The 26450-nt window shown below is 41.2% G+C and overlaps 1 protein-coding gene across 3 annotated transcripts in view; it reads left to right on the forward strand.

The window, feature by feature from the left end:
- Positions 1-25374, forward strand: part of vav3a (vav guanine nucleotide exchange factor 3a) — a 54092-nt gene extending 28718 nt beyond the window's left edge. For 2 of the 3 annotated variants that reach the window (XM_086020856.1, XM_086020858.1), the window contains exons 6-28: positions 299-400; positions 1092-1160; positions 1563-1666; positions 1798-1897; positions 2095-2190; positions 3649-3717; positions 3854-3940; positions 4025-4110; positions 4913-5045; positions 6355-6464; positions 7435-7536; positions 7864-7955; positions 9634-9656; positions 10589-10607; positions 11953-12083; positions 13482-13547; positions 14000-14034; positions 14468-14584; positions 15330-15417; positions 15783-15912; positions 20717-20797; positions 21734-21885; positions 22468-25374. In XM_086020856.1, coding sequence (XP_085876982.1) covers positions 299-400; positions 1092-1160; positions 1563-1666; positions 1798-1897; positions 2095-2190; positions 3649-3717; positions 3854-3940; positions 4025-4110; positions 4913-5045; positions 6355-6464; positions 7435-7536; positions 7864-7955; positions 9634-9656; positions 10589-10607; positions 11953-12083; positions 13482-13547; positions 14000-14034; positions 14468-14584; positions 15330-15417; positions 15783-15912; positions 20717-20797; positions 21734-21885; positions 22468-22512 — 2037 coding nt within the window. In that variant the 3' untranslated portion in view covers positions 22513-25374. The remainder of the gene's footprint in view (positions 1-298; positions 401-1091; positions 1161-1562; positions 1667-1797; positions 1898-2094; positions 2191-3648; positions 3718-3853; positions 3941-4024; positions 4111-4912; positions 5046-6354; positions 6465-7434; positions 7537-7863; positions 7956-9633; positions 9657-10588; positions 10608-11952; positions 12084-13481; positions 13548-13999; positions 14035-14467; positions 14585-15329; positions 15418-15782; positions 15913-20716; positions 20798-21733; positions 21886-22467) is intronic. The other variant, XM_086020857.1, reaches the window with a different exon arrangement.
- The last annotated feature ends 1076 nt before the right edge of the window (positions 25375-26450 follow it).

Below are 26450 nucleotides of genomic sequence, written 5' to 3' on the forward strand. Positions count from 1 at the left end.
CACATCACATCACATCACATCACATCACACTGAGTCATCAGCTACATCAGGCACATATTGCATGTAAGAAATGCTCTCAATGCATTTACGTTATTGAACTTTATGCTCACATACAGTATTTTATATTTTTGTATTTTCTCATTTAGGGTAGTTTTTGTTGCACAAAAAAATGGATGATAATGATATCATTTGGTTGCAATATGGGTCAATTCACCATCAGCACATTTATATCTGATGCATACAAGTTACGTTTCTAAGCTATGAATGTATTTTGTGTGTGTGTTTTGTGTATATGTAGGTGTTCCAGAAACAGGCTGAGATTGACATCAGAAGTTGCTGTTTAACAGAAATCAAGCAGACAGAGGAGAAATTTTCAGACACCCTGGACTCAATAGAAAAGGTACACAGACTTTTCTGAGATTTTTGTTGTTGTCATTATTTAGCTACGTGAAAGCAACAAAATATTCGAAAGACCTCTCAGCATGATTCGAAACTATGGCAAACTCAAACCGCAATGCTAATTATAATTATTAATCCATTTAAACTAAACCGAGCATTATCTATCTTATCTATGTCGGGCATGTTATTGTGAATCTGATCTCTTGGTACTGTGTAATTTTTTAAGTCAATAGCCAGTAATGAACCAAGGGAGCGCTTTTCTACGAGAAAAATGTTGAAGTGCACCCCGGCAAGATGACGGTGGGCCGATTCTCTTCCGACTCATTCGGCGCTACTTGGCTTCTCGCTCCTGTTTATGTTCAAAGTGTGGAAAAGACCCTTCTTGATTTCCCAGTGGAGTGCGGCAGTAGATGACTTTCAATAAGAAGTGGATGGTGTAATTTCGCACGCGCTTGCCCGCTGCTTTGAGGTGGAGAGGTGACTCGGAGGTGGAAGCCTTTTCCGGGAGGAAATCATTAAATTGCAAACTGTGAAAATGAGATTATTGTCATGACCCAGACAGCGCTCCTTGTTTTCGCTGACAGCGGCGACTTTGGCGGCGTATTATAATGACCTCTTGCGAAATGACTTGCCCACTCTTATTCTAGAGGGACCAGATTTATTCTCATGCCTTCTCTTTCTCTCTACCACAGAACTTTATGACACCTCTCACTGTGTTTTTATCCACGGCCGAGATGGAGAAAGTGTTTGTGAATATACCGGTAAGTCATGATTTTGAGTCCTCTTGCTTACTTCGCCCAACAATTCTTCCCTATACTTGACTTTGTTTGTACGCACAACAAAATATATGTCAAATTCAATTCTTTATTTCGGCCTCATTTGATCTCTCCTGCAAAGTGGACAAATTGTTAATATTCAGAGACAGTCACAAGCAAAATTTCAAGCAAACCTGAATCCTGAATTTTGTTCCTGCCCTATTGAATACATCCAATCCAGATTATGTACTCGATCACATTAAACTGTGCAAGTTTACTTTAGGAAATGTCCCGTGACTATATTCACAACAGCATGTTATTATTGTATAACGAGAACAAAGTTTAAATGTACCTTATGCAGTATGTAGCTGGAATTCAAAAGTGCGGTTGTTTTTGTGTGTGTTTCAGGACCTGGTGAAAGTTCACAAATGTTTACTTCAGGAAATTCAAGACTCAGTCCAACACAGAAGTGCCCAAAATCTTCACCAGATCTTTATTGCTTTCAAAGAAAGGTACAATACATACTTTCCAACTCATAATCCACCCAAAGTACACTCATGTATTCATAACCTTATCAACTAAAATGCATGCTTTTTATGTCTATATTTTCCCATTTTGTCGCTTGTGTTTCATCTATTTTTAGATTGCTAATCTATGGGAAATACTGCAGCGATGTGGAGACAGCCATTGCCACACTGGACAGTATATGTAAAGACAGAGAGGACGTACGCATGAAGCTTGAGGTAAAACCATTTATTATTGTCAGAACAATTCAATTTCCAGAAAGCTGTCTCCCAGCCTCTCTGTTAAACAGCCAGACAGCGCCTCCAAGTGTTTACCTCAAGAATTGCATGATCTGAAGATAAATAGAGTGTACAGGGAATATACACTGACAATGTTCGACCTAACACGTTCTATCTTGTGTTATTATTTTTCACAGGAGTGTTCTAAAAGAGCCAACTATGGCAAATTCACTCTGAGGGATCTGCTGGTGGTTCCCATGCAGCGGGTCTTGAAGTACCACCTTCTTCTGCAGGTGCAGTTCTCCAATTTCACATGTATTCTCATGGCCCTGTAAAGCAAGTGATTTTTTTGGTTAAGTGCGTCACACACATCATGCCATGAATCCACATTTGTACTAATTCTTTTAGCATGTTTCCCAGAACTCAGACAGCTATTGAGTAATCGAGCCAAATAAATGATTGTCAGAAAATGACAACGAATAAATAAAAAAGAGAATTTATAAATACAACCCTAGAAGAAATCCCTTTCACCTTTGTCCACTAGAGGCTCTGCTGTCTACCTTTCATCATTTTTTTTGTACTTTGGAGAAGAAGAAGAGAGAAAATGCACTCAATGCCAACATTTTAGGGACACTGGTTTCACTTAGACACCTACTCCTTCACTTTTCCACTTTCTGGCTGTTCTTTGCGCAATATATGAGGGTTTGTCCACGGGGGTTATTGTGCATTCATCTGAAATGTATTGATGAGGTTAGAGCGCATGTTGGATGAAAGATCCTGGCTCACAATCTCTTAAAGGTGTTTAATGGGGTTAAACAATTTTGAATAAAAAAATCAGCTGTGCATTTATGGACCTTGCTTTAGATATTGAGGAACAGTGGGCACTAAGTTCAGTCATACTTCATATCAGTGGCATCACTCAATTATTGTGAACCTTTTCTGCTAGACAATCAAAAGCAAGACCGTAGAGAGAGAAAAGCAACGGAACATCATTGCCCCAAAGCGGGTTTACTTATCTTGTTGTCGGAGTCTTTCTGTGTTTCATATTCTCTTTTGCGGCTCCCAATTCTTTCCCCTCCCTTACCATGCCCTCACTGAGTCCAATCATGTTCGGCCCTGACTATCTGTTTATACACTCCTTGCCTTGTATCTCTGTAGATGTGTGCAGGTGGAAGCAAGGCTTGATAAATAGAGCTCTGCCATCTTGCCAGCGATAATAATGCCCTGGTTGTGCATGACTGACATCGGGGATTTGAGCAGTATCGAGCAAACGTGTATATACTGTACATATCTCCCTCTGGGATTCATTGTGTGTGTGCGCGTGGAGGACATTTTTATTGGCCTGGATGAAGGACATGCATGGCATCCTTCCTTATCCTCCACTGCTGCGGTCTAGATGTCTTGTTTATGCCGCAGCATGGCACTTGCAAGCAATTTCAGATACACTGGTTCTCTCTCAGATACACACAAACACGCATTCACGCACACACGCTATCGGATATGTTTCTTTTGCACCAACCTTTTCCATTTCGTGTCTAGATCCGACGTCGTAACTTCTTGTGCGAGGCGTAGCCGTGCTGCACGATGTTTGCTCATAGATATGACAAAAGAAGTATTTTGGATTTTCCACTTTTCCATTACGCAATCTTGTGGAACAATATTGTGTTTGTTCATCCAGTGGATAATTAATGCAATAATGGGCCACTTTGGAAGTTTTGTTTAGTCTAACTTTGCTTGTTTCTCTCCTACAGGAGCTTGTTAAACACACTCATGATGCCACAGACAAGAGCAATCTGCGGAAAGCATTAGATGCCATGAAGGTAGATCCATTTTTTTTCCCTATAACAAGTGCGCAGACCCTACTGTTAATTTAAAAGAGCTGTGCATGTCTGAAGGACAAAAAAAAACTCTTTTAAGTGCATGGAGACACCTAAATGCTTTTGTTGCTGTGTGCAGGACTTGGCCCAGTATGTCAACGAAGTCAAGAGAGACAATGAGACGCTGCGAGAAATAGATCAGTATCAGAAATCCATTGAAAACCTTGTAAGCAGCCCGCGTTCTCGAAATAAAGGATCTTTTCTTTCTTTTCAGTAGTGTTTATCTTCATTGTGCTTTGTCCCTCTCAAGAATCAGCCTCTGAGTAACTACGGGAGACCCAAAGGTGACGGGGAAGTACGGGTGGCCTCAGTGGACAAACGAGCTAAACAGGACAGGTGAGATATCTGCATGTGGTAGCAGCGTATGGTGGGTTGATTGACAGAGGAAAGGACTGAACGACTTCAAGTTCCTTCGAGTGCCACGTTTCTTTTAGGTCCCCAAAATATGTATATATTCATGAATGCCAAAACTGAACATCATTACCTTACTTATTAGCGACAGAATATTTGCTACAGCTGAAAAACAAGCATCTCCAATTTTGGAAACGTTTTAAATGTTCACATGAATGCGATGTCTGTAATGCGGAAACAGCATTCATGTAAAAATAAGAAAAATGAAAAAAATGGAGATGGGGTTTTTCATAGGACAGTGGCGATATAAAAAATACATTCAATGTTTGGGAATTTGGGGGCTTGACAGTCATATAAGTCCATCCATCCATCCATTATCCATACCGCTTATCCTCACAAGGGTCGCGGGCGTGCTGGAGCCTATCCCAGCTGTCTTCGGGCAGTAGGCGGGCGACACCCTGAATTGGTTGCCAGCCAATTGCAGTCATATGCAAGTGATCACCAAAAAAAAAGGGAACAATTTTGGAAGTAAATAGAGCAAAGTAATGATAGTCTGATAGCCTTTTTGTTCATATAGAAAATCAACGTAAATATCTTGGTGAAGTGTCACAGTGGACAGCAACAAAATACACCTAAAGTAATCTTTAGAGATTATATCGTAAAATTTCCAATTACAGTGTATTCATCCACCCATTTTTTTTTTTTAAACTTGTACAATTTACACTATATTTTTGAAATGCTTTGAAGGTTATTCTTAAGTGTTTTTTTTTTTTTTTGGAAACCCCAGGCATATCTTCTTGTTCGATGCTGCCGTCATCGTTTGCAAGAGAAGAGGCGACAATTATGAAATGAAAGACGTGATAGACCTGCACCTCTTTAAGATCACAAACAACCCCACGTCGGACAAGGAAAACCGAAAGGTTTGTGCATCAATATATACAACAGACACATTTTGCACTCTAGAGTCGAGAACAAAAAAGAAATCCGTGTTGGTGGTGTCATTCTCCACACAGCTGCAAAGGGCCAATGACAGTTGACATTTTGATAAACAATAGGTGTGGCTGTGTTATTGCAAGCAGTGTTGCTTGAACAAATTACTGAGTTGTTGACCTTTCAGAGTTGGATAGGTTTGTTTCTTTTTATATTGTGATGCCGCACGGTTGGCAGTTAAACAATAGTTGGCTTTAAACAAATCTGATTGTAGTAATTTGTTTTCATGTTCCAAGGTGATTAGTCAGGTGCACTTTGATAGACAAACTTTATTCTATTTGCTGTAGTTTCCATGTTAGCAGCAAAATGGTTACTGGTTACTCGTGATTTATTTCTTTTTTGTTATTCTTCTCCAGAGATGCAGAAATGAGTCACAATTTAAGCAGTCTGGTTTTGGTCTTTATGCTTGCCCAAATCAACATTCTGACATGACTAAAATGCTCACTGCAATTAAAAAAAACAAAAAAACAAGCGATTTAACAGTATGTCTATTGCTGTGGCTGAAGTTAACACTGTTGTAGAACTGCACTGCAACATACTGTGCAATGTTCATATGACTATTTTTTTGTTTAGCAAAATAAGATAAGCTGCGGCAGTCCCCAGCACCTAATCGGATTTCTTAACTTCAACGGTAAGACAAAGCAACTGACAGAACCGCGGCTGATCATCCGTGACACGACAGGCCGCAGTATATCTTGGGCTTAAGCCTGTGTGTCCACTGGGAAGACGTTTTTCTTTTACCCTCATTGGTAAAGATGAGATGCGCTTCCATGACTGCCCCCGTGACTTTTATTTATTTATTTTTTTGGGGGGTAATAATGAAAAGCTAGTGCTGATATTAAGAAGAACAGAGGCATATGTCGACACAAAGGCTAATAGTCAGATTTAGCCTTGGTGCGACGTGACGGCAGCTGACAATCTTTTTGGGTTTGAGCGTGCTGAGTGATGTCCAGCAGTGATACGGCAAAGCTCAAAATCTCACACTTGGGTTCTCCTCTTCATGGTATTTCTCTCTTGCTTTGTCGTTTGTGCAGCCCTCCAAACCTTTACCCCTTTTGTTTGCACACCCCGAGGCGTAGCTTTCTTCCACACGCATTTCGCATCTCTTTTCGTCCATCTGTCTCTCCGCATCTCGTCTCCCCTCCTTATCACTTTGTCTTTCGCCAACACTCTCACTTGATGGAGTCGCCTTTGTTGTCGTCTTTGCGCTCACGCATTTGTTTCAATCCCCCATTGCAGTGGTCCTACGGATTCTACCTCACACATAACCAGGGCCAGAATGGCTTTGAGTTCTTCTTCAAGACCAAAGAGCTGAAAAAGAAGTGGCTGGAGCAGTTTGGCATGGCCATGTGAGTACTGTATGTACAGTACTGTATACCATGTGAGTGTGTCTTGTACCGTATGCATGCGTGCGCGTGTAGCTTTGTCACATAATCAAAAGTCACGCTGCTTGTCCCGTTCTTCAAGTGAGGCCTTTCTTTGATTGACAGACACGATATTGGGATACAAGACATAAGAAATAAATGAAAGCACACACACACAAACAAAGGAAATCTGCACGTTTATTATATATATATATAAAAAAGTGCTGTCAAATGATTACATTTTTTAAACTAATTAATCGCAAAATTTTCCATAATTAATCGTGATTAATCATATTTTTCAACGACAATTTTTTTTTACAAAGCTTGCAATTGGTATTTACTCGAGTAAAATCTTGGAATTAATATGAAAAAAAATTAATAGTATATTTTGATTCAAAGGCTTTTCTAATACTTTCTTTGATCCTTGAATACGATATTTTTCCTGTGAAATACAACTGTTGAATGACACACCAAAGATGTACAACTAATATGGTATTTGAATTTGGCTTTGCAAAGTGCGCAAATTAATTTATATTTCTCCAGTGAGCCATTGAGCAACTTTTTAGAGTTAAACTAGGTTAAAGTCCGTCTTTGTGACAGTGACTCTTCTCTAAATTTGGCTGCAAAATGAGCAGAAGGAAGCTGCCACAGGAAGTTAAATAAAGCTGAGTTAAAAAAAATTTAATGCATAAAATCTAAATTAATCTCCATAGTTAATGCTTTAAGTTTGACACCCCTAATGACACCCCTAATATATATATATATATATATATATATATATATATATATATATATATATATATATATATATATATATATATATATATATATGAAAATCAAACTCCAGTCAGTGAATCATGAAGTTCAGTCACTTGAGTTCCACGAGCGCAGCATGGAATGAATGAAAACGCAAACAAAAATGTAACGAATTTGACTTTTATTCTCTTTTGTTTAGATCCAACATCCACCCAGAGAATGCAACTAACAATTTCCACGAGTTTCATATGCACACTTTTGAAAGAATTACCTCCTGCAATTCTTGCCACATGCTACTGAGGTAAGAGGCCACTCGTCACCTGCGCACCCACACACTGTGTGACACCCCAAAAATTCAAAAGCAAGATTCAAACGACTTTTCTTTTCTTTATGTCATACATTGCTATCTTTTACGCACATTTTTTTGTCGTGGTGGCAGTGGGGTCTCACTGTCTCAGAGCGAGTCTTGAGTTGTTTAACCCCTGCAGGATGGTACACACTGCATGTAACATGTTTTAGTTGACAGGCTTGTCCAAGCTGTCTTCAGTACATTTTCTAATCTTTTGCATTCTTGTGCACGCATTTAAAAATGTTAACAAAGTGAAATGTCCTTGTCACCTGTCTGCAGGGGCATATTTAACCAGGGCTACCTTTGCTCCAAGTGCGGTCTGGGCGCTCATAAAGAATGCCTGGGCCGCCTGGGCTGCTGCGGAAAAACAGGTGAGCTACCTTTTTCTCCACACACACACACACACACACACACACAGACACTGCATATCCCAATTTTGTCATCAGTTTTTCACCTCACCATGTGTGAGTAATTGAGGGTTTGTGTGAGATTTTTTGCAATGTCATTGCTCAAAAAGGTTATTTTAGGTGGAACTGGGGGAATTCACAGCCTTAAACATGTCCTTAATTCCAACAACCAAGGTCAGCCACATATTCAATAAGTGCTTCTAATACTCATTCAAATGCTCTTCAGCTTCCCTGGGAGGTTTTGACACAGAACACTAAAGGCAATGTCACTCTGTGTGCACTTGTAGAGCTCCCCGATGCTTAATAATATTTTTGCAGAGGAGCCTTAAAAAAAATCTCCTTTTTATTGTGCCCTTATTGTGTCTGCTGCTCAGCTCCCTGTGCAGACGCCATGGCTGAAAGAAATGGAGGGAAAACTTCAGAGGTGGAAAGGAAAAAAAAAAGGCCTTCAGAAACCAGCTTAATCCTCTGCTTATGTATGTGTGTGAATGGGAGATAGCTAAAACTTAAATTCAAACTTTGTGAAACCGTTTAGGTCCTGGAAGGGCATGGCTGTGTTCCACGCTCAAGCCATGCATAACGTTTTTTTTTTTTTTAAACACCCGGGCAGGCATGCACGTTGCACTCTAACCACAAGCACATAGTGTTCAGCGAGCGTGTGTCGCAACTGCGTCGCACATTCCCCGCAGCGAGCCGCCAGCTCGAGTTGGCCCGAGCATCTGTCACGGTGCTATCAGGTCGCAGAGGCAATAACGCCACCGCCGGGCCCACCTAGGCGCTATGTGCACCTGAGTAGATTTGGGCAACACCCGCCATGGGAGAGCGCGGAACTCTGACGGCGGTGTTGTCGGTTTGAATTCCCTCACTCATTACTCCGCACAGCGCTGCGCCACCGCTACCGCAACACAAAGAAGTGATACTTATGCAAGAGGAAAAGTCCCTCTCAAAGTTTACTCAAGAAGTTTAAAAGTACTTGTACAGAAATGGAAACTTGTTTCGTCGCTGGTGTTCTGCTCAGATAACTTGTCGTTTCATGCTACTGAACACACTGCACACAAACAAACAATCTCAGCTCGGCTCTGTTATGCTTATGAGTGCACGTGTGTGGCATAGTTAATCGTTGTTTACCTGCATTTTTCCCCTGTTATCAGCGCTATGTGTTTATATCACGGGTCAAAGTTCACACAAGGCTTTTTTTTTTTTTTTTTTTTGCGCCTAAGCGTAGCATTGTGTGTTTGGGTGTGGATGTTTACGTGTTCTCTCTTAGTACACGTAGGGAAGTGCGTGCGTGCGTGCGTGGGCGTGTGTGTTTGTTCCAAGGAGGTGTAGCCAGTCCCTCAGGGAACCAATAACAGAAACTGGTGGGGCAAAAAAAAAAAAAAACAACAACAACACACACACACAATCAGAAACAAAGATGTGCCAAGCTCTTCTCTTCTCCAACCCCCAACCTCGTTACCTCCTCTACCTGAGCTGTCAGGTAGCGGCAGCAAAGCAAAACAAAGTGAACCGCGGTCAAACACGAGGCGTCCGCCTTCACCACTAATGAGGGAGTGTTGTCTTGTACCGGCAACGGCGCGCAAGTGTTTGCGTGCACCTGCTAACCCGTCACTCACTATGCCTGTTGTCAAACCTCTTTCAGATTCCGGCTCCGTCAGAACTCAGGTGAGCCGCCGCTTGTGCTGATGTCAGCGTCGTGTGTCTGCTCTCCTTCTCTTCTCCCGAGCTGCGCTGCCTCGACGGGGCTTGTCTCTCCTGCAGCTGTTTGCCAAGGAGACGCCAATTGCTTAGTGCGGTCTACCTGTGCAGATTTGCCCCGAGTTGTGTTTGCCGTCTTTTAAAAGCTCTCTTTGCTGATGTGTGCATTGCTCCTAAGTTATCCCCCTTGCAGCAAATTACACTCGGATTTTTGGACAATGTTCTTAAATAGTGTAGCCGTAGCCTTGACTGTTGCTGTTCCTTACGGGGATTACATTGTGATCGGAAGAAATTCTGATCAGCAAAAATCATCAAAGTTGTGTTGAGGTGACATTGAGAAGTGGCCCTCCAGTTATAAACCTATAAAGCCAGTTTCTGCCAAGTAGTATAGTTTGAAACTTGCCAAAAGTTGGCAAAAGATGAACTGGTCTTTTCATCATCTCTTTTTGGCACCTTTCTGTTAGCCTGCCGAGTGAAGTGATCCGGTGTCAAATTTGGAGCCATCTATACATTGCAATCTCACAATTATGTGTACTTGTGGGGACCTGGATAAGGACACAGATACATTAGTGTATTTTTTTTTCAACATTTGACACTGTGTAACAGAAGCACATTTACAGGATTTGGTTGCGTGTTTGAATGTATTCATTAACTCATTCACTGCCAGACATTTTCAGACCCTTTTTTACCCTAACGTTTGAAAACAATTTGAGAAAAAATGTAAATAAATTCCTGGGATTGTATGGCTGGACTGTGAAAAGACAAGTAAATTCATCAACGGCAGTGAATGAGTTAAAAATAATTTGGCCCATAGACTATATGTCAATGTAAAATTCACTTTTATCATGAATGTGCATGCCTGTGTCACTGTGTGAAACTCTTGTTTATTTTCCCATCAGATCAAAGACCGAGATCCAGGTGAGAAGTCCCGACTCATCATTATCATTGACACCATCTTATTTGTAAAAATCCCCCCACCCTCCCCACCCTCTCTTGACATCCGACCCACAAACTGACACACGTTCACGTTGTCCATCAGATGATGGCACTGCACCATTAGGAATACATTTGTGAATATAAAAGCCTTCAATAAAATGCAACCGCACACTGTGCATATTGGAGTAGGATTACTGGTATTTCATGTCAGCATCTGTCTCTACTTATGCATTCGGTCTTATTGCACAAAGTGGGCAACATTCACGAGACAGAATGCTGCACTTCCCCCGTATGGCTCATCGGGATTTGGAATACATTGTCCTAGAATCATCATTTCTTTTCTTTGCACGGTAACCTGAAAGTAGAAGAAAACTAAACAAAGCCTATGTCAACAACGTAACCTAAATAAATCCCCAAATCAAGTGTGCAGTAAACAAAAGTGATGAGCTTGATCACAAACGTGCATGTGGTCACACTCTCCCGTAAACCTCTCTCAGACAATCACTTTTCCTCCTCGCTACCCATTACACCGCAGAAAATCATTTCTGACTGCAGATGCATTGAAATCAATAGGCATTTGATTGCTCCAGCCTTTGGCGTTTCGTAATACTTTGTCTGTTTTCATAAAGACGCTCGAAACACGCGGCTTGTCCTTGTGCAGATAGGAATGCGATTCATGCCCCCGAGATGCAATTCTCCACGACCGTGTGTCTTTAGAGGTGCTTTTCAGGCAGGCTGGCGCATGTCAGGCTGCCAGCCTCGGTGCCAGAGCACTGGAACGCAAGCGCTGCGGATAGATTAGCTGTGTTGAAATGGACAATATTTGCCTTGAGCTCTCCCCTTTTCATCTTTCTCTCACACGTGCTTGTTTGCCTCTCATTGTATTTCTATACACACCTGTCCCCGCATAGCGCGGAGAAAAATATACACTACGGATGTCAGACAATGTGCAATCAAAAAGAACATTATGAAGTACTCTCAAAGAATTAAGTGTGTGTTATGATAAATAATAATGGGTCCAGATGATTTGTATGGGCGGCGCACGGCTGACAAGGGCTGTATTTGTATGTGTGTGCACAAGCAACCTATACTCCTGTTGATTATCACCTAAAAAGAGCCATGAATAGTTTAGCGGAGCAAAGCTTTTAGAATGACAAGCATGCCCGTTTACAACTGAGGTCAGAGGCACACAGACGTACATACTGATGAATCAAAGCAGTCGCTCTGGAGGGGACGCATTAAAGAACGAGTTTAAAAAGCAGAGGAGCGCGTGGAATGACAAACAATCGTTGATTTGGTTGTTTTTTTTGCGCTTTCCTCGTTGCAGGGCTGCCCAAGATGATGGTGATCAGGAACTATTTTGGTGTGCCGAGCCCGACTTCCGGTCCGGCGCTCAGCATCCAGACGGGTGACATCATCGAATTAATCTGCGCCGACCTTCACAGCTCCTGGTGGCAGGTCAGAGTTTACACCACCTCTTAATCCACACATATTAAAGTCGTCACCTCCACGGGCACTTTACGGCATTATGCAACGCGCAGGGTCAGAGTGACGTATCGTTATCAGTCAATGCAGTATGTTTTTAGTCACAGCTTTGAATTCAAACCACCACAGAAAACAGACAAACAGTCTTATAAAACACGTTTGTGTGCATTTCTTGCAAGTATTTACATGGGGCAACACGTTTAGTCAGTGAGAAAAGTCTTAAATGTCTGAAAAAAAACAAAAACAAACAAACATTAACGTGTACAAGAAAATAAATTATTAGACAAGCGTCTAACCGGAAATCAAGCAAATAATACCCAAAACAGATAAATAATTAATTTAATCTCTTGCAAAAGCTTCACTGGAAACAGCTGAATCTGCAGAGTGGGCAAACATTCAATATCAATCACTTTTGTAGCCAGGCGACCAGAATCGTTTTTGTCGTGGCTTCTGTTTGATAAATACAATCGATCGCTGTAATTTATTTCGCTCAGTGGCTGCCTTCTGTTTACTCACTCAATGTCCCAGCTATAATCATTATTACATTCTTAGAAAGGATGTCACACTGGTCACAAGGACTCTCATACGTGATGGGCAATGGCCTCCATAGGCCGTCATGTTAGCTAGATTTTAGACGGTGGCTCACCAGAATATTGCAATCGTCTCTCAGTAAATTACGGTACACCTCCGCACACAAACCCGACCTGGTTCCTAAAAGGCAGTTAACTCATTCACTGCCATTGACGGATTTACTTGTCTTTTCACAGTCCAGCCATTCAATCCCAGGAATTTATTTATCTATTTTTCAATTTTTTTCAAACGTTAGCGTAAAAATGCCTGGCAGTGAATGAGTTCAATTAATACGATACCTCAGGCAGTGGCAATTGAAATGGAGCACGTGCAATGATTTTTGAAATGCAAATCTTGTGTGATCAATGTGTCTTTAATTTGTATTACGTAATGCGCAATACATCGCTTTTACAAATGCAGTTGTGTATAAAAACAAAACGTACATGAATGCTAGTAAGACGCTTACGCCACATGCATGTCACACATCTCTGGCTTGGAGCCCCGGTGATGCATTTTCACACAACCCAAGGACAGACGATTAAGCTTCAGTGTCTGAACCCGAGAAGATAACTGCACAATGGTCACCGGCATCACCCTTGCATGGACTCCCCCGTGTTTATAAATCAAAACATTAGAGTGATCCTCTAGGGGGAAACTGGGGTTCTCTTCCTGCCGGCCATTATTACCACAATAGAATAACAATGCACTGCTCTGTGTCTTGAGCTAATTGCTCTTGAATTATTGAGACTGAGGCACCCAGATGTACAGTACATAACACAATTATCTTCTCTGCGTTTTCAGGGCAAAATCCTGTCAACAAAAGAAGTTGGCTTCTTTCCAAGCGACGCTGTGAAACCGTGCCCTTGTGTAAGCGCTGTGCAGCCTTTCCTTCTTGTTCTTCAACATACCTCTGCGTCTCTTCTTTGAGTTCATGTGCTTTACTTTTTGATGAGGGCCAGTTTTACCTGACATCAAATGTGTATTTTTAACTAAAAGAAATGTTGAACTTGACTGAATATAAGTTGGGATGTTTTCATGACATAGGTGGTGAACACAATTGAGCCCAGCCTCTTCAGGACTATGACGTCTCTATTTAGTATTATCGCAGGGCATTCTGTTGTAAAGATAACAGCAAGTCTGAGCAGAATCTTTATTGGGGACATAAACTTGGGCAAAAGCGTCGTCTTGAACACGCTGCACTTTGGATTTGGCGCCAAACGGATTGATTGTATTTGGTTCAGCTGATGTCGGGTGATGGTTTAATAGTTAACAAGACTAAAAAGTGCGTGTCCATTTTTGCCTGCTTTTGTTTGCTTCAGGTCCCAAAGCCTATTGATTACTCCTCTCAACCATGGTAAGTTTACAAATTATCTTTTACTGCCTAATTAGATTGTCAATAGGAAGGTACAAGCCTTTCCTAAATCACCGCATTATTGGATAGAACTAACCAAAGCAAATAGACAGCTGTTTCCAGCAGTTGCTGATAAATAACAATAGAATAAGGCTTTGTCAGTCCCCATAATGGGAATTTCACAGTAGTTGCACAGAAAAATACGTGCAAGAATATGAAAGAGTGTTGTTAATTCTTTTTACTTTTGCTGTTGACGTTTGGGTTTGATATCAAAAGACAGCGGGTCACAGGCTTGATGTTTTTGTAAACAAAAGATTTGCCACTAAGTGCGATTCACTTGCATCTATTTTAAGACTATCTGCTGTACTACATTTTGCTGACGTAAAAATGTGTTCTTATAAATGATCCACATTGTGTATTTTGGGGGGATTTTCAGGTTTGCGGGACCCATGGAGAGACTCCAGGCAGAGGCAGAGCTCATCAACCGGGTCAACAGCACCTACCTGGTCCGCCATCGCAGCAGAGAGTACACAGAGTACGCCATCAGCATTAAGTAAGTCCCCATTGTGTTCTAACGCTGAGTCGGCTTTTACCGCTTTCACATTGTTTTAAAGATAGAGGGTCCCCTTCACTTTTGAAGACAGTGCTGACACAAGCGCTTAATATAGCCAGGTGATATTTGTTTCTCTGTGTGGCTTTTTTTTGGATTATTTATTTGGAAATTCCAAAAGTAGGTGGGCATAACTAAATGCATACTAGCGTAAGAGCGTTTCTGTTCAATAACTGCAAAATTCGCTTTTAATTCACAAATTATATACAGTTCTAATGCTTTTACAGTTAAGAAATCATTTACTGAGATTATTCTGTTCGTCAAACCTGTTGGGGGAGTTTTGAAGGTGACAAAGATATTGTGATAATGTTTGAAACAGCTTCAACGCACACGTTGCGGTTGTCCTCGTGCGTCTGCCGAAGCGGCTTGAGAGTAAATGACACTTCCAAACTGCAGGGGGCGCCTGGGATCAGAAAACAAATACGCCCCATTGTTGCTTTAAATAAAGGACAAAGACCACAAAGGTGAATAATCTCGAGTTGGGTAAGACTATGAATGACAAACATGTGGGCGGGGGGAGCTGCGAGAGGCACGCGGCCGCTCAGATCACCCATCATTCGCACGTCAAGCACCTTTGGGACCCTATGCATTCCATTATGGTTTCACCATGGGGCCAGGGGCCGGCCACCGATCGATGGCGGTGATCAGGGAGGGAAATTACACTCATAACTTATTCAATGGCCCACAGGTACAACAACGACGTGAAACACATAAAGATCCTGACGAAGGAGGGCTGTTTCCACATCGCCGAGAACAAGAAGTTCAGGAGTCTATTTGTGAGTCGGTTAAGCTTCTCCCTTTTTTTTTTTTTTCCAATTCCACCATTGCCACTCATGAATAAATCATTGCCTTCATTAATGAGGTGTCAAAACCTGAATTTTATTTGAGCAGTGTTCACAAAAACAACTTTAGATTACAGATGTGTTTATATTGGCCTGAGGTCTTTGATATTATAGGTACTGTATGTCTAAAGTATATCGCATTTATATATAGAAAAATAGGTGACTATAAGGAGATGGAAACATCCAAGAATCCTAATGTGCATAATTTCAAATTTTGGAAATTGTCTATGGAAAAAGTTTGAATAAATTACTGCGACGATGTGCTTGGCCGATGTCCCTTTGCTTGTGTGTGTGTTCAGGAGCTGATCGAGTACTACAAGCATCACTCCCTAAGGGAGGGTTTTAGAAGTCTGGACACCACCTTGCAGTATCCATACCGGGAACTGGAGAATTCTGCAATGCATCGTTTCAACCGCTCCGGTGGCAACAGTAAGTCCGCTCGAGGAGGTGTGAAAGAAAACACAAACACATTGCAGCTAAAACGCTTTGCACTTTGATTCATTTGACCTTTTCAATTTGCTCTCAATAAAAGTTCGCCACTTGACAGTTTAAACGCTTTTGCGAAAGGTTGAAGGACGTGTTTTTCGTAGCGCGCAGTTCTTGAAGCAAAAAAAAAAAAAAAAAAAAGTCACGCTGATATGGACAAAAGTATTGAGACTGAGCACTTAATCAATTCATGAATTAATTAAGGGCATCGAAATTATTGAAGGTCTGCAGCATTGTGAACTACAATCACAAAAATGTTGTTTTTGACTTTTTGTAGGTGTCCAAATACTTTTGTCCATATAGTTTCGCACCGAAAAGATGTTTTTTTTTTTTAACACCACCTTTGCTTTGCTTTTTACGTGCCGGTCTGTAATTCATCACAACAGCAAGAGCAGCACGTCAACTTTCTGACCACAAATAGCCCCACGTTTGATGAACGAGCAGTTCTGCGATCTGACATTTTCTCTCCGCCAACCCTTCAAACCGTGTTCCATTTGCTCTTTACAGTTTACGCTCCAACCCCGCATCTCACTACCGTTGTTACTGGCTCGGCTGATTTCTCTGCCCGGCGCGCTCTCAGTGCTTTCCTTCATCCTTTTCACAGCGCTTTAACTCACCCGGGAGAATCTTCACAGCCTTACAGTAAAAGAGCTGCACAGCTATTTGCTATGTGGAACACTTCCGTCTCCACTGACTTTTATTGTTGTTTTTTTTTTTTTTTTTTCTTTTTGTTTTTTTTCCTGAGCTCTGTGTCTCATTAGATTTGACAACAGTATCTGCAGTTTCCAGACCATCAAATACTACAAATAAGTTCCAAGGGAGTTAAATTATCCGGTTAAACCTTCAGTGAACTAACCAAAGTGAAAGCAAATATATCGTCTGGGCTTTGGGGCCTGCTTTCCTTTCTTTATAATCATTTGATTCCAGAGGCGACTAAATGAACCGATTAACCAGGGCATTTTTTTTTTTTTTTTTATCCTCAATGTTTTGAATGTAATATTTAATAACACGTATCGGGTGAAGCTTTTCAATCAATGATGTGATGCTGATGTTTCAGCATACCACAAAATGCATCGTTGAAAATCACTTCTAAAAATGACTCATATAAAAGAAACATTAATTTAGTCCATAATTATGAATATTAGTTGAAATTTGATGTGTTAGACAAAATCAATCATCAAACTCCTAAGATTAGAACTAGAATTAAAAATTCAACAAACAGACAAAGTCGTGCATATTCAGAGTTATATCAGTTGCCGGAGTATTTATACAATATTTAATTAACACCACATGGCTGACTCGTCTGCAGACAAAAGTATTTGCAAGACTTCAGTTGTGACAAGGAAAAACAGAAGTTCCTTTGCAGAATATTCCAGCTCCCGTTTGACCTTACCAAAAACAGAACTTATGTTTTTCACAACCAAGATTTGTTTGAAATGAAACATGAAGACGATTCCGCAGAACTTTTTACCCGTCTGGCTGTTTCTGAGTTTTGAACAAGAACTTGTTTTTCTTCTGTTCCCCCAAATTCTGGCAGTAACTCAATACAAAACAATGGTTACCTTTTCTAAATTCCTTTTTTTTTCTCAAGCAGCACAACTGTATTTGGAATAAGTTGACTGTTTTCGTATGCAACTGCCATTTCTTTTTACTTTGTCAGTCATTATCCATGCTCACGTCTCAGAGTTTAGGGGTGCTAATTAGGGCTGAATGAAAACGAACATAACATGCAGGAAGATTCTTTCGTGACTTGGACTAGAGCTGTAGTTGTTGACATAACGTTGAATAGAGATTTTAATGAGATCATTGTGAGTGAGGAAAAAAGACAGATAACTAAAACAAAAAAAAAACAATTTTTTCAATACATCGCCTGGTACTTTCTGCCAGTGAGTGAATAAATAGGCTTCATGCTACTAGAATTTTGTCGCTCGAATCCTTGTAGAACAGCAGTGTGTGTGTAAAAATGACGGAAACACTGAATATTTTGTCGTATTCAAGTTTAGAAAAGGTCAAAATAAGTTGTTCATTTTAAGTTCCTCCTGAAATTTCACAAATTGGGTATCCAAATTGTGTCATTTAACTTGTAATATGAATTACAAACTACTACCGCAATTAGAAATACACAGGTAATTCAATACCTCATTACTTTTATGTATAAGGCATCGTATTCAATCCTCATTAGTTGCCAACGAAGCAACAAATAGCGCTCTAGTTGCCTGCCAATTCCAGGGCACATTTAGTATTAAATTACAAAATAAAAAAAAATATTCTATAGGTCTTATTTTCGTTTTACTTTTGGGAGTGTCAAAATTCCCTGTGAGTGGTTTCTATTTTATTTCTCACACTTGAGTTTATTTTAGTAGAAGTAAACATTTTTTTCTTTATCTATATTGCTGTGGCAAACAATGCCAGGTGGGAACAAGGCTGGGGAGAAAAAAAATACATCAATAAACTATTAAGGATTCACAGTTGACTGTCTGCCTTCTTGGAAAAGTGCGCTGTGTAGTTCATCCTTTCAAAAGTCGGTGTTCACCTCACACAGTGCTGCTGCCAAGCCGAGTCTTTCAAGCGACGCTGGGAAAAACAGACATTCAACTCAGCGTGTGCGCGACACACCAAGCAACAGTGCCCATCAATCGGTTGTTAAAACGACATCTATGGCTTATTTCTGCGCGTGGTCGCGTTTTATTCTCCCGCCAATTTATTGCTTCCGACAAGAGACGGCATGCTGATGGTCACATTGTTGGCCATGCAAACGTTAACAGATTGGTGCGAGGATCTGTGTTGTTCAACATGCTTTTTTAAAACAGTTCCGCACTTTCATCTGACACTTTCTTCAAGCCATGCATGAATGCTAATGAATGCTTTGTTGGGCTAATTTGTAGCCAGACAGACTGGGCTGCCTATGCTAACGTTAAAATGCAAACGTGGAAGGATCTCACCTCAAACGTCAGATGACTGATGAGATTTCTTCTCTGCGCGTGTGTTTTTGACCGCTCTGCTAGTCAACCGGTACACTGCGTATTCCAGTGCAAAAAAAAAAAACAAGCACATCGGATTCAAGTGGTGATTTTTGGTGTCTGTTTGAAGTGGACGGGCTTTGCTTCCCCGCGCCGCTTGCACCTGGGTTCCGTTAGAGGCTGCTGAGCTGTCTCTCAGCGGGCTGATTAGTACTCAATTTCAAAAAGCGGCAAAGCTCGCCGCCTCATCTCCCTTTACAGCATACCAATAACGCGGGCCAGTTAACTCGCCGGAAAGTATTGTTCACAACAGCATGTTTCTCATAAAGTGCAGTCATTTATCTGCCATTAGTGAGGACAAATGTTGACTCCTCTGTAATGATTAAAAAAAAACAAAAAAACAATCGACTTGTACTTGTAGTTGTCATGCTACGTTTTTGCTCAATTACTTTTCATATACACTTATCAGGCCCCCTCGGTGGGTACCCTCCTACCATCTAATGAGCTTTGATTTAAGAGCTGCATCATAATATTCAGATGATAAAGCCCCCCCTGTCATGTGGCTAAATGAGAAAAACAAAGTATTAGAAACACTTGTCAGTATGATGCGGTGCATATTTACACCTTTGCAAACACAATATTTAAAAACATGCTAAATTGATAATGGTATACTGACCCTCAAATCTGATCACACGCTTTTTATTGATTCATTTTGATATGCACGCAAAAAAAATGAAGTTAAATAAAAATAATAATAATAATAAAAAAACTGCACTGTACTCAATTTTTTTCTGCCTGTAGTATCGGTGGCAGGTATCATTTTAAAATAAGGCCGGAATGGCTCGATATCAATACCTATCAGCACTCGCCGATCCCTATAAAATTTTCTATGATAGTATGAATAATTTCTACATATAGCAATGATACAACTATATATTTGTTATTCATGCAAAATCCCCTTTAATACAGCTTCGATTGTGCAGTTGTACCTAATATCGCAGCCGATGTCATTTTTTTATGCATTATCCCATCCGCATTTTGCCATATTTCCTATTTTGACATTCTTTCCTCATTTCCCCAGCAAGGCGAGAAAAAAAGCACAGCACCTCTGCAATTGTTTGTCGCTTCTTTTTTGAACACTGGAAGACAGACAGAAATACAAACGCATTGGGCCTTGGATTTGTTTATTTCTCATGTATTTGTAAGATCAAGACCCGGTTAGTCTTTTGGAAGTAGAGAAATGCGCTTTGTTGTCATTACAAGCTTCCACCATGACACTAAAAAGGCAAAAGGAATATGATAAAAAAAAAAAAGACTGTTAAACTTGTCCTACAAGGAATTTCTTTGTAAAATGTGCAACAGTTCTAGTTTTATTATAGCTGGAGTAGAAATGGATGATGCTCTGAATCTTATACAAGTCCCCTTTAAGGGTCCAGACAGATTAAAACAAGATGTGTCTTTCTGCATTTCAGCGGTGCTTCTTTGGCGAGATCACCAATTTGGGAGAGATTGACCTTTAAATGATCAAGGACAATCTTCGTAGCTTTATTAGCGCGGAACACCAAATGGGGCCTCCTGTAGGTCTTATGAAAATGAGATGAATGTCGAAAGAATCGTAAACTTCACATCTGTGACTTGTAGAACATTCCCTACCGGAGGTTGCGTTGTTTTGTTACCTCTGAAAACATTTTTTCTTTGCTTCTCTTTCTCTCCCTCTTCCATCCCCACATCCCTGGCCTCTTCCCTCTTGCACCCCGCCGCTTCCTGCTTGGCTCGCCCCGCCATAGCCCCATTGCTCTGCGGCCTCTCTTTTGTAACCCCTGCCGGCTACAGCTTTGTACCTCCTTCCTCTGCCCCCTTCTGGTCAGGTACAGGTATCACTTCTCTTTCTGTGTCTTGTCTTTCTGTCCGTCCAACACGATGTCCCTGAAAATAATTGGCTGAATTTAAGTTTGTTTCTGTCTATTAATCTATCCATACATATGAATACCATATGGACAGCAAAATAGGACACCTGATGTTCAGAAATGGAGGAATATTTAGGGCTGCTCTCTTTCTCCAAGATTTTGCAGGCTTTGTCTGTTGTTTGACAGGTTTGGATTGATTACAGGGGGCTCAAATTGGTGCACTTTCCACACTTATCAAAGCTTTCTGTACTCCTTCCAGAGATATGTTCCCACACAAAGCTGTCCAAAATAGCTTGGTTGAACATTTTTTTAGAAGTCAGGACCGGCCAACTTCTGAATAATTAATCAGTTGATTAACAGGCGTGTCCAGACTATAGGTTTGAGGTGGTCAGGCTACTTTGTCTGCGGAGGCACGTCCCCAAAAACAAGCCCCAACGCAGAAAATTTGATGAACTCTGTAATGTAAAACGTTGTAAACATTGTTGCCATTCAGACTGAAGTGTTTTATCTAAAGTACATTCAAGTCAAATATATCTTTGATCTTCTGTCCATGCTAGCGATGTATAGTTCTTGCATTTGATGGCACAAGGTTCAGTTAAACTAGAATATCAGCTTTCTGTTCAATAAAACAGGCTTAGATTTCGCACTGAGTTAGTCTTTAATTGAATTGAGACAAGATCATACTTTCTGTGACATTTTCCTTTCGTGGTGTGCCATGCAATTTTTTTTTTTTTAATGTATAATTAGTGTCTTGGCTCAAAAAGAAAAATTCTAAATAAACAGGTGGCAGGAGCTGTAAACCTGGGCCATTTTTTAAGCTTTTTTTTTCTAGAAAACCTTTTCACTCACTTTTCATTCAAATAATATTTCTGTGTATCTCTTTATTTCTTTCCCCAGTGTTTACTCCGAAGGTGATTGGCGTGGCCATTGCACGCTACGATTTCAGTTCACGTGACACGCGAGAGCTCTCGCTGCAGGAGGGCGACGTGGTGAAGATTTACACCAAGTCTGGAGCCAACGGGTGGTGGAGGGGCGAGGTCAATGGCAGGGTAAGTGCGAGGGCTCATCATCAGGGCATTCTGTTAAATATTGCGTTTGTGTAATGAGAGTTAATCCACTCGTTTTTAGCCATCTCACGGTGCGGCCATTTTGTCACTTCTGTCGACTGAAAATGACATCACAAATGCTCAGGGCTCAGGTAACGACCAATCACGGCTGACCTGTTTTCTGCAGCTGAGCTATGATTGGTCATTACGTGAGCCCCGAGCAGTTGTGATGTCATTTTCAGTCGAAGGAAGTGACAAAATGGCCGCTCCCGGAGATGGCTAAAAATGAGTGGATTAACTCATATTCCACAAACGCAATATTAATCAGAATGTCGTGTTACACTAATGGAGGCTCATATAACATATTATGTAAATAATATTTCGGGGTTGACTTTCACTTTAAATCAGAAAATTGTTGTGGGTGGAAAATAGTCTCTCATACACCATTGATACATCATTTCTTTTTTGTTTTCAGTTTTGTATCCTTGTGGGAAAAAAAAGTCCAATATTTATAGAAAATACTCACACATTCTTAAATTGTTGAAGCGTCGTGTGATGACCCTAATCCCACCCTTTTCCCCTCAGATTGGCTGGTTTCCATCCACATATGTAGAGGAAGGCGAGGAGTGAGCGGACCCTTGAAGAAGAATGAGACAAAAGAAGAACGACGAGTCAAATCAAGGAGCTCGGAGCCAGCGGCGCCTTGTTGCTTTTTACCCATCCAGAGGCCTTTGGAAGCAAACAAAAAGAGCTGCTGGACACCAGTGACGCCAAGATGGTTGCATCCTTTCTGCTTGACTTGGTGTGGCAAAGTAACTTCACCATCTACAAGTAGCAGCTTGCCTGTCAGCGGGGCACGCGGCGCTCGCCAGATGCCTAGCCATCCATAATGTCCCGCCTCAACCGGCCACCGACACCCCTGCCCAAATCCCACCTGTTTTTTCTTTTTTCTTGCCAACTTGGCTGGCGCAGACATGTCAAAAAGCAGGAACTCTTCCATTCATGCGCTCATCCATCCATTCACAACGCTTGCACTCCTCCCGCCTCTCATGGGAATGGAGCCAACCAAGCTGGAAAGAACCCACACTGTACAAAAAAAAAAAAAGTTGTTTATTTTTTTTCCCTCTCACATCCTCTTCCCGCTTTGAAGACATTTCAGTGGGTTTGACCTTGCGTGTGTGTGTTCCACTAACGCCGCCGGTTATTGATGACTTGATGGCCCACACCGGCGCGGCAGCCACCCCTCAAAAGCCTCCCTTTGATTGCAATCGCCGCACATCCACTCACGCAGGAGATATAAGATAAAGACGGCGTCGGCGGGCAGTGCTAGCAGTTGATGGCTCTTGTTCCTATTTTCCTCTGGCTGCTCACATTCTTTATCTCCGGCGCAGTTTTCGCTCGTGTCGGCCGTTAGTGATCCTCTTGCTTATCGCTGGCAGGAGCCCATTCGCGGGAGGCTTTATCTTATTGGGAGGTATTACGGGCCTGTCGGGGGAAAACACACCGCCGGCCACCTCACCTGGGAGGAAATCAGCCCTTTGACTTAGGTGACAGCCATTTTGCCATTTACGTGCTCGTTCTTTCCAAAATACGATTGAAACACATTTGCGCTACCCCTCCTGGTATTGTACTCTACAAACTTGACCTACAGTTACCTTATAACGTGCGTAGTCCGATTCTTTTCAATATGAGGTACCTGAGTGTAGTAGAAAACTGGATTCCTCACTGTACACCAATCTCGGACAATGTAGACTTATTCCACGTAATATTGAAGGCTATTGAAGGAAGGTTAGCTAAGGAATTACTTAATGGGAATTAGCTGGAATGTTCATGATACAGATTTCATACAATACTGTATATAATATTTAAAAAAAATATATTGATGTAAAATTTATTTTTCCCCCAAATATAATGATAAAAACAATTTCATTACTTTCAAGTTGGTGTTCAGCGATTTAAAAAAAAAAAAAATTGTATGTTCCCTCTCCTTCCACAAATACCAGCATTCACACACTAACAGTACACACACCGACGCGTGACATTTTAAAGCAGCCACCCCTCCTTTCACTTTTTTTTCCGACGAGGAAGCTATTTGTTAGAATTCACGGGAAGTGGAAAAACATGTAATGTACATAAGATACTGTCGATTATTCAGCGCACGCATCCTCACACAGTCCAGAGGTGACATTGAGGCAGAGCCACTTGTTAGTCAGGAGTCTGGGACTTTATTTGATGAACAGATGGAGCCGGCCTCTGGAAACACACCTCAGGGCGTCGTGACCTCACGGTGTGTGAGGCCCCAGGCGTTTGTGCCACTCGCGGATTTTGTAAGGTGAACATTTATTTGTAAAATATGCTGTTTCCTCATTATTAGAGATGTTATATTTTGCAAATGATTAATGCAGACAAAGCTACTGCACACCCTTGTCTTCGGATTCTGCGGGTGCATTTAACACGCGTGTAGGTCCACAAGTGACCACTAGATGGGAGCCTCCTTCATTTGCGGGCGGTCACCTTCAGTTTGAGATGACATCATTTGATTAACAATATTTAAAGTGTCATATAACCGAGTGAGCAGGAACAAACTAAGCGTGCTCTTGCTATCTTTTTTTTTTTTTTTTTTAAATTCTCTGTCCACAAATGTCGATTTCCAGAATGATCGTGTCTGATAAGAACTCCCCAAATATTTTCAACCCATTTGCTGAGCGCCCTTTAACTGCCCGCAGATTCCACAAAGCAAACATTCTTATTCTGTCCAGTAGACCATGAAGAAAGCGACCCTCTCGGGAGACCTAGAGTGGGCTTCTCTAATGGCAGACTGTGGTAATCCACTCCCACTCTGCTCCTCTGGCCAAATGAACTCTGACGGCGTAGTCATTTACAAGTGCAGGCCTTCCTTCCACCAAGTGTGCTTCCAGATTTTTTATTTATTTCAAATTTCTTCGCACAGGAGGGAGGCTCAAGGGTATCGGCAATCTAATCACGACACCATCTCAACACATGCTGCATCCGTCTCTCTGTCGGTTCCTCTCTCGCTCGTCCTCAGTCACACTCGCCTTCTCACCCCCCATCTACCGAAAATCCAAGTCTGTCCTCCCGTTTGCAATGTGGATTGTGTCCCTCACGTGATGCTTCATCACCACCCAGAGCAAAATGTTTTAGGATGGAATGGCAAAATTGATTTTACATACCGGGTGATAGATGTCCTTCAAACGTGATCTTTTTCTTCCCAAGAAATCATCAGGAAGTCGCTCTGTTGTGTGTGCACGCCTCACTGACTTTGTTTGTGTGTGCTCAATGTTATTGAACCAAAGATGTACTGTATGCTGTGTTTACTGTACAGTCAATATTGTCTTATACCATGGTACAGCCGCTGTGGCCTAAATCGAAAACAGCTCAGGCCTGTGTAGCATTCCCCTGTAGATTTTTTTTATTGTACCATAATGTAAAATATGTTTATAGTATATAATAAACAAATGTTGCATATTCAAATGTGGCGTCATTCATTCATATGGCACTTAAGGTTGTTTATACTAATTTAGGCAAGCGTAGGTTAAGACTCAAATAGTGTAAAGTATTCAATATACATATCTTAAGTTAGGTTGTAATCATTGAAATTTCACAATGAATAATAGTACAAGAAAATGAAAAAAAAAACGCACACATAGAAACGGAAAAGTATTCATTTATTTTACTTGAGAATAGAGAGTAAAAAGTGCAGTTTAGAATATTAGTTCCTTAAAGAAATCTGAATAACGTGATTTTTATTCTCGGGGTAAAGATTTTGAATTTTTCTGTAAAAAGTACATGTGATTGTGTTACAATGGAGAGCAAATCCACAAACCGTCTCATATCAGCACCATGGACAGCGCAAAATGCACGCATCAGCGTTGTGGACAAACCAGGGCTCGTAGCTTTCTATAAACAGCATGTTGCATTCAAAAATGATTGATTTGCACAGTTTGCAAATACAGGAAGTGTAATTTGACTTAAATATCTTTTGTAACATCCACTGGACTGGACACCAGCCAACTGAAAATCTTACATAACATACTTGTAAAAGTGGATGGTAGATTATGTAGCCTATTTACTGTAATGATTTGCAAATGTAGTGTTTGTCAAAAGAGGAAGCTAATATAAAGACTCACCCGTGACAGTTTAGCGACACCGATCAAATGTCGGTGTCATGGTGTGAGATGTGTGTTCTGTTGTTGTTGCCGCCACAGGACTTAAATAACTTGCAGTCGGTGGGGGGGGGGGGCTGTTTCTCACGTGCTTGTTGGCTAATAAGTGTGAATGAATGTGGGTTCAGGAGTGTCTCTTGTGGGTGTTATCTGCTGATGAACCATTTCGTCAACTTCTATGTCAATACTGAGGGTTCTGCGTGTGGATTAATCGTACAGTGAAAATGTTTGTTTATAAAGACAATGACCGTATGAATTTAGACTGCTTGTGTGTGGGTGGGTCGGGTGCTGGTCACTTTGACCATCTGGTGCCAAGTCACCTGCTGCTGCACGAGACTGAAGCTTAGGCACCAAAATGCGCCGTGATTTTTTTTTTCTGTGGAG

This window comes from Filicampus tigris, chromosome 21, assembly GCF_054856515.1.
Source record: "Filicampus tigris isolate MCC_2025a chromosome 21, RoL_Ftig_1.0, whole genome shotgun sequence".
NCBI classification, from domain to species: domain Eukaryota; kingdom Metazoa; phylum Chordata; class Actinopteri; order Syngnathiformes; family Syngnathidae; genus Filicampus; species Filicampus tigris.